Here is a 13,775-nt window from a genome sequence, read left to right on the forward strand (position 1 = left end):
TTGATCGGCCATTGGTCAATTTAGCTTGACCTACGATAAAATGCATGCGAAATCTAAGCCCTGATTGGACTTGCGTTCAAAGAGCCACGCCCCCTTTCCGTTTGGTTGAGGGGAAGGGGAATCTTTTCTCCCAAAGCGGATATAGCTTTCGCGGAGTAGCTGATTGGTACCGTTCTTCAAGGTGGGAAACATTTCGTATCTTTTTTTTTTTTTTTTGCCTTGCCTTTTATTCCTTTCTCCAGTTATATAATGAATTTGATCATGTTTGACCTTAGCGTTTGCAGCCAGGCGTTATTTTGTAAAACTCAAAAGCCCTGTCAGACAAGAGTGCAGTCGTTAGCTGTCACAAGCTAACCAAATCAATTACACGCGCTATCAGGTGAACTGGGCTTTATTAAAAGCCAATGCAAATATTTGATATGTATTGAGATGACTGATGTTGAACGATGTGTAAAATATCTTCGCGAGCAGCGGGCAGGTTTGCTGGAAATCGTGGCGCTCGCTCGTCGTGGTCCATTAGTAGTAACGTTAGGTTAGTTAGCCATCGGCTGGTTAATGGACAGTATTAGATTAGATAAGCGTGAGTAACCAGAGCAGGCGAAATTTATTTAACGTTAATATTAAACCTCTATATGCTATTTATTTTAATGTGAATTAAATAAAGAGGTTAACAGGACAGTTTTCCTCTAATCCTCTTCATGTGATTTAAATTGACATGTTAAAGAAAATATGTATCGTGTATAACATAACACGTCTTTTTTAAATTAATTTTTATTATTAAATATTTAAAATACGTTATTTGCACATCTAAACAAATCGCTATGTCCGTTCTGAACACGTGATTGATTAAAACTGTCATGTTGTATCCTCAGGTGCTCCTGGATCACTTCACCCTTACTGCTTCGGCCAGCCAGCTTCTCCTTTCCCCCTTTACACACTGTTTTTTCTCTCCCTCCCCACTTTGCCGGACTCGTAATTTCCCGGAGTTTAAACGGTGCGAATTAAATCATGGATAAGACGGAGCTGATTCAGAAAGCCAAGCTGGCGGAGCAGGCGGAGCGCTACGATGACATGGCGGCGTGCATGAAGCAGGTGACGGAGCAGGGAGCCGAACTCACCAACGAGGAGAGGAACCTGCTCTCCGTCGCCTACAAGAACGTCGTCGGGGCCCGGAGGTCGGCCTGGAGGGTTATCTCCAGTATTGAACAGAAAACCGAGGGCAACGACAAGAAGCTTCAGATGGTGAAGGAGTACAGGGAGAAGGTGGAGGGCGAATTACGCGACATTTGCAACGAGGTGTTGGTAAGGCCGTGCTCTTTAATGCTTATATACTATACTGAATGTACTCCATATTGGCTATGTCCTAACTACTGAATCTATATCCGGCTATAATCTGTACTCGCTATAATACTGTAGTGACAATGAACTATACTACTCAATACTGACTAGATATCTATACTGGCTCAATACGTCTTTGATTCATACTGCCTCTATATTTGCTAATCTGTCTATATATAAAATGCTGTATACACTCAATGCTGACTAAATACTAAGTATACTAAATTTTGACACTGATAAAAGTGACTTAAAGTGATATTACACTTAACGTCACCATGAAATCAAAATTGATATTTCTTTTTGTAATCATTTTCTAATAAGTGAATTAAAAATTACTTCCCCCACCTACCTTCCAATGACATCTCTTCTCTGATGACGTTTTTCGGAGCGAGAGTGGGACAACCTGTCACTTGCATCATGAGATTCGCAGCAATAGCAAATGACAATGATCCAATCAATTTATGAAGGGCAAAATCAAGTCCTGCCCTACATTTTTCATATTTGAGCGGTTTCATTTGAGAAAATCACAATAAGGAAGAAAAGACTATTGTATCCGTTTCATGCCGACTTTAAAGTTGGTTTAGAGCAAGTTTAAAAGTTAATTTTAAGCAGGTTGCTGGAAGAAAGAGGTTATTGTCCCTCCCTCGTGCCAGCAAACGCGTCGTCAAAGAGGAGGAGAGATGTCATTGCGAGATCACATGAATTGCATGGATAATAAATACTGCAATATTTCATAAACCATTTTTCCACAATCCCATTTTTTGTTTTTATATTTAAAAAAAAGTATTACATATGGACCATCATTATGGATATGCATATGAAGCCTTTAAGGTTTAGCGATGATATGGAACTGGTTTTGAGCACCAGCAGGGATCTGTCACTGTTAGCAGTGTCATCGCTGGCAGTACATGACAGACAAGTATTGAACCCAGTGGTTATGTACCCCGCCCCCCCCCAACCTCCCCAACCTCATTGAATTAAGAAGAATCGAATTCATCTTGAAAGGAGTGCTGTGTTGAGCCATGGGACATTTTGAGGCGAAAACAGCTGCATACAGTGTTCCAGTGTATAGCTTGGCACCTCATCACAGTGCTCTTGTTGTAAGAGGCTCTCATGGAACTATTAGAGAATTGATTCCTCCGAACAGTGGTGCAGAGAGCAAGAAACCAAGCCTTTAGCTTCTCGCAATCGATATGTAGGCTATTGCAGGCAGAAGTACAGCATCTTTCTTCTCCCACAGGGTTTGACAGGGAGGTTCTGTGTCATCACTATTGGATTCCCACTGTCACTCCCCTGGTAGCCCAGTCATCTAATCAAACTTGTTGAAATTCTGCTGCAGCACAAGACAAGGCTACTCACGTCATGTGATGACACTGACAGACCGACAGATCATTTAAAGAGAGTTCACCTTAAAATAATTTTGTTTTCATTTGTGCACCCTCATGTTATTCTGAACCTTTTCTGACTTTATCCAATGTTGTTTCATACCAAAAGTAGCTTATTTTGTTTTCCACAGAATAAAGTCAGTGGAATGACATAAGTGAGAAAATATTTTATGGTGACCAAACTCTTTAAAATGCTTTGTCATTTTGAGAAATGAAATATATCTGGTCTTTTGCATTTCCTCACTTTCGAGACATGAGTATAGATTTCTTAAGACTCCAATGCAATAATTAATGGGTTATTGTTAATTAAATCAGGTGACCAGATCACAAGAGTGAACTGTCTTTTATATTGTGATCAGATCAGATCAGAAGTTCTTGTTCATTAGAAATACCAAGTGTTACACTAATTTACTGATGGATAAACAGGATTGGGGTAGGGCATGATTGAAAATGTTCAACCCAGGCCATCGTAGTAGTGGATAATGATCATTTTGTTGTGCAACCTCTGACTTTTTGACTTAAACTCAAGCCCGGCTGTATATTATAAAGGTTCGTCTGTTAAACCAGCTTGAAAAGAGCAAATAATTCTTGATCATGAGAGTTTTGCTGATGGGCCTCCAGCTTACATTCTCTTCATCTTTCTCTCACAGGTCTTTTGCAGTTGTCACATGCTGCAGATAGAAAATAGTTGTGGTTAGAAACAAATGACCTCAGCTGCTAAAAGTAGCCGTTAAGACAGTTTCCGTGGCGATGCATTGCCTTGCAGTTGACTGTTGTAGTGTGCCCTGTTTTTTAATAGCGCGGTTCATTTCAGGATTGTGTCTTGCTAATCCGTCTGCGTGGAGGGGCATCCATAACATGAGGGCGCTCATCCTGTAATGGGTGAGCGATTGTGCGTACGCATAGTACTGTAGGCTACATGCCGCACGGTCTGGCAGGAAATGGACGTGCACATCATCATGTCAGCCACTGTTTTCTCTGAATCTCTTTATGCTGAAGAGAACGGGAGGAAGGGCATTAAAAGAGCTGGTTTCCTGTCAAACAAAGAAAGGAGAGTGCGTGAAGACAGGAAGGTCAGGGGCCGCTGACACACAGGGAGGTAAAGGGCATGACTCAATGAAATCTCTCATTGTCTAAAGGGTTGCTATTGCGGGGTCATGGATTGGCTGTTTAGCATGGCCCAGTTTGCCCCTGCTGGTAGATTCTGTAACTACACCATGTGACTGCAAATGGGTCTTTGTCTATTGTTTGCAATTCTAAAGTAGCTAGTATGTATGTAAATCACTGTTTTATTAACTATTATTAATAAAATAAAGCTAAATAAATTATAATTACTAGATAAACTTAAACGAAAATGAGATGCTGAAATAAAATAAGTTGAAATACTACAGCAGTTACTAAAACTCAAATGTAAATTTTACAAAAATTAAAGCAATATAGAAATATTAAAAAGCATATTTTATATAAAGGGTATGCACTGACACCCTCTCAGCCGGATTTAGGGGCACAACATCCTGCAACATGACTGGATTTAATAGGAGAAACTGCAAAATCAAGAGTCAAACAAACAATTATCTTCTTAAATTAAAGGCAATTGGACTCAACACAACACAATCTTTACAACTTAGCAAAGAACCAGTGGTCCATGGATTTCAATGATGGGTAAATGCATAAAGCAAACCCTGTTAACGCTTTTATCTGCTAGACAATACTATAAATACAATTTAGGTAGATCTAAATCCGGATGAGCACATATATCATTGATATATTGTCATATCGCCCAGCGCTAAAACTTGTTAAAGCACTAAGGCATCATAGACATGACATTATGACTTTATGTAAAGCTGCTCGGAAACTGTGTATTGCAAAGCGCTAATTAAATTTGACTTGACAGACGGGATAATACTGACGAGGACATCGATGGATTTTCAGGTTGTTTCAATTTGTTTTGTTGAAACTTTTAAAAGATATCTGGATAACTCGACTGTTACCATCAGGCAGATGATGCAGAGTTTTGCTTTGTAAGGACATGACCTAACCATCCACCTTTGTAGAACACAAGGCTCATCGTAATTGATGTTTTTAATAAATCATTTTAGATGTGATTTTGTGTTTTTCGCGTCCTTCAAGCTGCACACCAACATATTCAGTAAATTCAAACTGGTTCTTACCTCATCCTTTTGTTTGAGTATTCACTGCTGCTGTATCATCTCTCTCCCGGGACGAACCAAATCTTTTGAGCCCACTGGTCCGTTAGTAAAGTTGACACAAATTTATCACGTGTAACGGGTTACAAGTAAAAGTGGTTACAATATACACTCAGCATATAACACTTCAGGGTGTGAACGCAGTGATTCCCACCTACTGTGACGTCATGTACATACTACATACCAAAATTAAGTTACTAAAACGTAAACTGAAATAAAAATAAAAACTGAAAATACAAAAATTAACTACTATAATAGTATACAAGTGAAGTAACCCTAAAATAATCTCTCAAACAACTTTTAAATCAAAACAGAGGGACTGGTTTTAATGTGAATGGTGTGGCATAGTGGCTCAGACGCTGAACGCTGCTTGTTCAAGCAATACAAATTACAAGCCATGACCTTTCACCATTTTGCCCTTGAAGAAGGCACTCAACCTCAGGTTCCTCCAGGGGAAATTGACTACCTGTTTGTTTCCTGTTTTGCTGCTATCATCTGTCTTACTGCCATGCTAGTTTCATCAGCAGATTGCTCATAAAGATGCATCAGATCTCTTCATTTATAATGTCTCTTGACTGTCGCTACACTGTGCAAGGAACTCGGGATCAGTTCTCTTTCATTCTTCAGCTGGACTGAAGTGTACATGGCTGCATAAATTCACTGCTCTAATCAAATCCTGTTCCAGTTCCTTTTCTTAAGGTGGTACCAGCTGGATTACTGGATGGTAAACAGGAAAGTGATCCCTGGCTTCATTGACATTAGATATGTGCTGATCGTCTGTTAGACTTATGAATGCGTTCAGTGGGGTGAAATGTCACGCTTGCTTAACGGACATTTGGCATTTTAATTTTATTTGCTGTTAACAGCTGGCAGTAAACACTGACGTTTAAACAACTTTAACTTGCATTAGGAGATTGAAAATGCATTCGTTTTTTGTTTTATCCTTCCTAATGTTACATAGTTTTTCGGGGGTTCCTGTAGGACTGTCCCATTGATATCTGATTGCTGGAATGAACTGATGGCATATCTGAATGTGGTAGTTTGCATAAGCATATTTTGAAAGAAATGTATACTTTTATTCAACAAGGACACAATAAATTGATTAAAAGAGCCAGTAAAAACATTTTTGATGTTACAAAAGATTTATTTATTTATATAGATTTAAAAATGCATCACAGTTTCTACAAATCTTTTACGCAGCACAACCGTTTTCAACATTGAAAAATTGTGTTTTGAGCAGCAAATCAGCATATTAGAATAATTTCTGAAGACTGGAGATAAATACACTGAAGACTGGAATAATGGCTGCTGAAAATTCAGCTTTGTCATCGCAGGTATTATATTAATAGAAAATCCAAGCTTTACCTCATTCATGTCATAGTAGCATACGGTAGTTTCTAAATGTGTTTTTGGTTTACGCAAGATTGACTGTATGTGGTTTCACTTCACTTTGGGTAACACCCAAAGTTACCTTTATTCCATCAACATTGAGTTACTCTTCTGGGCTCATATTTAGACGCTTTATACTTGGTAGGATCGCTCTAATTACGTTTTTATTTTATTATGTATTATGATTGACCGATACGAACCCGATCATTCAAGCTTTATAAAAGTAATATTTAAGATATCTTAACTTTTGGACCATTCTTTTGACCATTTCTTTTGCCATATTTCTAACATGCAGTCAAACTTGACACTCAACAAACCCAGCCAGGTCGGATACTTCATGTGTTCTAGCTTAAGCACACCTGATGCAACTAATGAAGCCCTTGATTAGTTGCATCAGGTGTGCTTGAGACAACACTATTCTATTCAGGGGGTTGAATAATTGAGACTGCAGAAGTCAAAAAGTGGCTTTTTCAGTTGAATTTGGGACATTTGAGTTGAGCGGTTTCAATTACTTTTTTATTTTTTTATTTGTTCATTGAAAACAGCTGAAAGTCTGTATATTTTGCCAATAAACCTGATTTGCAATGGAGGTTGAATCATTTTGATTACAACTGTATTGAAAAAGTTTGTATTGCCTCTGACAGTGGATTTTATGTTCTGACACATCTGTGTCTGTGTGGTCATGAACAGTTATTCCAGTTACAATTACTGCATGCGACTGTGAAAAAGTATTTAGGAGCACCAGTGCGACTGACCTGATCAGGCCCGGTTCTAGTTGAAACTAATAGCAGCGTATTGGCCAAACAGATTCTGCAAACGCACCAGTGCGCATTCGTGTTTGCACTCTGGAGAGCGTGATGAGAGAACGTGTTTTTGCAGCGTAGAGCAATGTAGCCAATCACAGACATAGGCTATCTGTTGACATCTTGAGAGACAATGGCCAGTCAGAGGCGTTTAAGTTAAAACCCGCTCACCGCTCAAAACGCTGGGGTTTGTTCAGTCCTGAGTTACGCAAGCTTGCCAATCCTTACCATAACCAAGCACAGACACGATGTAAATAAGAGATTCATTGTGCAGTGTAGACAGTTTCATTGATTATAAGGGACGTTTGTGAGATCGCGATGAACTGTTGTGTTTTTAATGATTATAAGGGAGTTATATGCAAATGTTACATTGATTTTTCTACAACAATTCAATAAACATGGAGTTTAAATTAAGTGACATTTTAGGAACTGTATTGTCAGATTTTGCTCTATTTCGTCAACGAAAATGGAACCGCTGCGCATCTCCGAGCGAACACGGGTGTTTCATTTATGAAGGAATCTGTGTATTCAAACGAATCTAGTGAGTCAATGATTCAATGACTCATTCATAACGACAGTTGCTTGCTTTGTTCCTGAATGAATCAGCTGTTTGAACGAATCGATTGAATGAATGATTCTGTCACAGACAGTGACTTGCTGCCCCCTACTGATGGTTTTAGTTTCATTTTTAAAGTATAATTTCAGTTATTTCAATCATTTAATATTTCTATATTCAAAACCTTCTATTTAAAACGCTAATCTCATAATATTGTTATTATGAATTTAAATACATTCATACCACTTCTGAGCCTTTTTGTTCTTCAGTGCCACCTCTGCAGTGCAAAGGTGAATTTTGTTGATACCGATTTCATTTGTTTGGTAACTTATTCTTCCTGATTGCGTCTTATTCTAACTCAATCTATGAATATAAATGTATAAATTTGACATTAAAGGTGCATTGCGCAAGTCTCTGAGTTTTTGAGGAACTATGCCCCCTTCTGGCGACACGCGAAACTGCAACCAGAGTTGTGCACGGAGTTTGCGTTGGGGTTTGGGATGAACTAGAAGCCGGTCTCTTTGAATCCATCTTCTACTTTTGCAAAAGTCGCTCGAGTTGTCTTCGCTGATGCGGATAATGGCGGCGAATACACAAACCTGCCAGACATAACCAGGTGAGCGTGAACGCGCATGACGTCACGCCCAGTCGATTCCGTCCCGAATCCCTCTTATTTATTTTACTGTACAGGATTATAGAGGCAATCGCAGTGATCATAGAAGGGCTCATTCAGCCCATCAGGCAATTGTTTAAGCATGTATGGGTTAGAAAAACGGGTATTTTTAACATGAAAAGTTGCTTAATGCACCTTTAAAGTTGACATTTAATAAAGTTAGAAAAAATGCCTTTACAAAGGTTAAAAAATTGCCCCGGCAAGTCATTTTAAGGAGTCAAATATCGCCTCATAATGGGAAGTTTAATTTCTGTCATTGATCAAGGTGCTCCTAAATTTTTGACTGTGCTCTTAAAAAGAAATGTAAGCGCAGAGCCCTGACGAGGGGTGTGTGTTGCAGTGCTCAGGCGTGCTGTTATATCAGGCATTAGGAAGCACATGTGATGTGACTGCTGCTCTGACTGTGCAACCATAGGGTCATGTGGGGCCAGAGTGTCATGACTGCCCTCTTTAGACTAAATGCACTGTCAGTCTTTTACTTTTTCATTTCTCTATTTGTTCTGTGCTTTTTTCTTCTCTTTTTAGTGTCCTTTTTTTCTTTTTAACATTGAGGACATGTATACAGTTGGCTCAACAGATCTAAAATGACAGGCTGAGCAGTGAGGGCTGGGCTGTCACACAGGAAGTCTGCACCATTCTGTGCACCATTCACTTGTGTATGTGTGTTTGCATTGTTTTGTCTAACAGCCCCACTGAACCACCAACACCTAGGGTGTGGTAAACTGGGGACGATGCAGAATGTCAGTGTATTTGCCTCTTAACTGGAGTGGAGAAGAATTTGTGCATTAACAGACTTTGTGCATACTTTTGCAATGGATATTTTGCATTTACAATCCCATAAAACTGCAGCTATTTTCACCTTCATTAGTTAATTGCGTCAGTTGTAACCGTTTTGTTTAAAGTAGATAAAACAAGCTCTCTATCTTTCTTTCCTTACACATGGTCTCTCTCTCCCCCACCCTCAGGGACTGCTGAGCAAATATTTGATCGAGAACTCAACAAATCCTGAGAGCAAAGTCTTCTATTTAAAGATGAAGGGTGACTACTTCAGATATCTTGCAGAGGTTGCCTCTGGAGATGACAGGAAGGGTAAGTGTCTTAATGCATTTCTGCTATAAGGGGAGGGAGTATATGCCTGTTATTTTCTCAATAATGCATTTAGGAGCTGGTAGAACTCCAGGATTCCGGATGAATTCTTTAAAATAAAGATCACAATTCTGTCACGGTTCTGAATAGACAACTAAACAAAATAACATGTCATGTATTAGATTTGACAAAATGTTAATTGCTGCAGTCTATTTAAAAATATAAAAGTTATTTTTAAATTGCTTTGCATTTTGTTTCCAAGCATCTATTTCACCATCTTGATCTTTAATCAGTTTTTTTTTTTTTTACTCAATTTATGGTCTCTGGTTTAAAATGAATGCCTGGTTTTGTATGTTAAGTTCAATGACTCACTCATAAAGACTTCACTTGTTTCATTAGAGCATTTTTGAGTGAATCTTTTGCATGAATGATTCAATGACAAATGCATTTTTAACAGTCACTTGTCATCACCTACTGGTGTAATGATGCAATTGATACAATCTTTATTTGAAGCGTTACTTTCAAAAGGTGATTTACTCTATTTTGATCGTTACTTTAAACATTATTGTTTATGTCCAAACTAGTTTAAAAAGGTTTAAAGTCTTAAATCGCCCTTACACAAATTAAGGCCTTAAAGGGGTCATGGATACCAACTTGTGGAAAATGGGCATGATTCTTTAGGGTCTTCATGTAAGGTTTATAAAATTCCTCAATGGTTGTGTAAAACAACACCCTTTTTACCTCCTCAAAAACAGCTCTGTTCACAGCGACCCGTTTCGGTGCATGTCTCTTTAAATGATAATGAGCAACTGCTTACCCCACCCCTCTCTTCCATGGGGGGTGTCGACACAAGACACATAAAGTGCTGCCTTGGTGGACCGTATACAAATGGCTGAGGGCGGAAATATGCTAATACGGGACAGTGGTCGTGGGCGGAGCATAAGCAATATGACATCATATTGACACAATATGACACATTCAATAGCAATGGCCTTAGTTCACCTAAAAAATGTATTTCTGTCATTTACTTACCCTCATAAACCCGCCAAACTAAGACTTTCGTTCATCTTCGGGACACAAATTAAGATATTTTTTATTTCTGTCCCTCCATTGACAGTCTACACAACTACCACTTTGACGCTTCAAAAAGTTCATAAAGAGTTTGTAAAATGAAACCATTATGAATTGAGCGGTTTAATGTCAATGGATGGACTGAAATCTACTCTCAGATTTCATTAACATAATCTTCATTTGTGTTCTGAAGATGGCTGAAAGTCTTATGGGTTTAAAACAACATGAAGTTGAGTCAATGACAGAATTTTCATGTTTTTGGGGAACTATCTGTTTAAAGCAGTGATTCTCAAATAGGGGGCCGGGGCTCATTACAGGGTCTCTGCAAACTTCCAGGGGTGCCCAATAAGTACAAAATCTTACTAAAACACTAAAAAATACTAAAAATAAAGATGTACGACATTAAACTGACATCATATTTTTTCTCAGAATGGGTAGTAGGACCTTTGAATATTGTCTTGGACAAAGGGACATAGGGAGTCATAATGGTTATGAACAACTAAACTAAAGTCAACCAATGAAAGGATTTAAAGGTCCACATTCCTAGAGCTTGGTTTTTAGAAATCTCTCCTGTCCAGAACCACGGACTCATTGCCACTAGTTATTTTTTATAACTATTATTATATAACTATTAACAATTTTTCATATATAATAATTTTTGGTCCCTACAGACACGATAACCAACTCTCAAGGCGCCTACCAGGATGCGTTTGACATCAGTAAGAAGGAGATGCAGCCCACACACCCCATCCGTCTGGGACTGGCTCTCAACTTCTCTGTCTTCTTCTATGAGATCCTCAACTCTCCTGAGCAGGCCTGCGCTCTGGCCAAACAAGTAGGATTTTAGATGACCACACCACTCTGTTGCTCTTTACTACATTGATTTATGAGGAACAGTTTACCTAAAAATGAAAATTGTTTTAATGAAATTTGAGAGGTTTCTGTCGCTCCATTGAAAGTTTAGGTAATTTAAAATGATAAAAAAGTTATAAAGCTCCATAAAATGAATCCAGTTGAGTGGATTAATCAAAGTCTTGTGAAAAGATACAATCTCTTTATTTGATGAGCTGATTTAATTTAGGCTTTTATTTACATCTAAACCATGATCGACATAGATTGGGCTCATTGCATTTGGTAAGTACAAGAAGGTAAAATGTGCGAGCATGATGTGTGAGAAACAATGGTGTGTTTTAGTTGTGATGTTTATATGTAATTAATAGCCTAAATTAAATCTGTTCATCATATTAAGCGATCATATCTCTTCTAGCAACAGAAACATCTCAGGCTTCATTAAAAATATTTTTGTGTTTCAAAGAGTTTTTATTTGTGGATGAACTCTCCCTTTAATGGTCTCCCCCCCCCCCCCCCCCTTTTTTTTGGTCAAATTGACCCACTTGTCCTTCTAGATTTTTCCACTTTCCTCAAGCTTTGAATTTCGTCAGGCACGTGGTTCACATACCAGGGGCTTGACTGTTCATTCGCATACCTCAACTTATTGTGGCCTTGTGCTTGCAGGCATTTGATGAAGCCATTGCAGAGCTGGATACACTGAACGAAGACTCGTACAAAGACAGCACACTTATCATGCAGCTGCTTAGAGACAACCTCACAGTGAGTTACAAAGTCATACTGACCTAAAAAATAGTCTTCTCCGAGACTGTGGAATGTAGATTTTATAAGTTATATTACAATCATTTATATTTATTGTGCAAAATATAGATAATCAGTATTCAAGCATACATTTGTCCTCTTTTATTTTATCAGTTATGGACCTCTGACAACGCTGCAGATGAGGGTGAAGGAGGAGACGGAGGAGAGAACTAAACGCCCACATCTTCTCTCCTCAGATTAAAGTGAAAGAATCCTGGATAAAGACAACTTTTTACACTTCTTCATTCCTTATTGTTTCACTTATGATTATTCTAGCCATGTTAAAGCCCATGATCATTACCAATGAGCTGTGAGTGTGGGAATTCCAATCAGTCTGTTTTTTTTTTTTCTCTCTCTCTCTCTCCATTTTCCACCACCTGGCTTGTGGTTGTACTGAAAGTAAATATTAAGTTAAAGTAACATCTTCATTCCTCAGTTTTGTGTTTTTGTCCTTTGGCCTTCTTTATGTGCAGTGTCTGCTGTAGAAAAGTATTAGCCTCACATAAAAACAATTGTCCTTTAATTGTGACAGCGACTAGTGTGTATATTCTGGTAAACTGAAATATTGGAAGTGTCGGTCACAAAATGCAGAGCGTTTTGCCTCAAGCATGGCTAGTTCCTGTCCTGCTATATCACTTTCCATTTGTACGTCTCTCTAGGGAAATCAACATACACTTGAATGAGATAAATGTGTTGTTGACTGTCATAGTGTTGGCTTAAAATGGGCCTGTGCTTTAGTATTGATAGCAAGAAGGCTGTTTTCTGATGTACCAAGTCAGCTAGCATTGCTCAGCCAAGTATGCACTTTTCATTGACCATTTGAATCATGTCTTCATCTTGAAGGTCACGAAACACTCCTGCCTGGTTATGGTTTTCACTTTAATGTGTGACCTTGCAATGGCTTGTGATGATAAAAAAAAACAAAAAACAAACAAAAAAAGATATCATGCATGCCCATTTTTCAATATACACTGGAATGGGAACCAATACTGCATACATGTTCCACAGTTTGGTTAAGTACTTTTTTCATTGCAGGTTTATGCACATGTTGAGAGGATGTTTGATTTGTCAAGTGATGTCAATAGTTATTTGAACCACCGTTGTGTTTTTGCTAATCATTGACTGTAGTCCCCCAAAGCCTTGTGAAAATGTACAAGCCCTACATAACAGCTATGTAACCTGAATTAAAATGACCATTTTATAAACCATACAGTTTTGTCTTGAAATTTGTTTGATCTCAGTCTTTCCGGGTACTGCATTTTGACTGGTTTTCAAGTAGTATTTTGTAGACTTCTTTAATAGTGACAAAATAAAAACAATTTCTCTGACTTATTGCTTTAGATGCATTTCCTATTGAAATAGGAAGTTTATATGTGTTCCCCTTTTTTTTTTTTTTTTTTTAGCTAGTAGTATTTTACATTACTTAAACTACGTCTAATGATAATCAAAATAATTTCATTATAGAATGCCAATGATTGGTTAAAATGACAGTGCAGGATGGCATCAGTGTTTTTTGCTCAATTTTCCAAAAGAGGAAACGAAACATGATGGTTAACTATAAATATAACACCACAATTCTGCTGTTTCCTCCTTCACGTGTTCAATTATAGATGAAGT

The 13,775-nt window shown here is 38.2% G+C and overlaps 1 protein-coding gene across 1 annotated transcript; it reads left to right on the top strand.

The window, feature by feature from the left end:
* The first annotated feature begins 66 nt into the window (after window positions 1-66).
* ywhaqa (tyrosine 3-monooxygenase/tryptophan 5-monooxygenase activation protein, theta polypeptide a) lies at window positions 67-13,368 on the top strand. The gene is made up of 6 exons (XM_084431703.1): window positions 67-181; window positions 873-1,302; window positions 9,317-9,440; window positions 11,180-11,343; window positions 12,024-12,119; window positions 12,273-13,368. Exons 2-6 carry the CDS (start codon window positions 1,009-1,011, stop codon window positions 12,330-12,332), a joined length of 738 nt encoding a protein of 245 aa, XP_084287829.1. The 5' UTR covers window positions 67-181; window positions 873-1,008; the 3' UTR covers window positions 12,333-13,368.
* The last annotated feature ends 407 nt before the right edge of the window (window positions 13,369-13,775 follow it).

Source organism: Rutilus rutilus (genome assembly GCF_951802725.1).
Source record: "Rutilus rutilus genome assembly, chromosome: 15".
In the NCBI taxonomy this organism is placed as follows: domain Eukaryota; kingdom Metazoa; phylum Chordata; class Actinopteri; order Cypriniformes; family Leuciscidae; genus Rutilus; species Rutilus rutilus.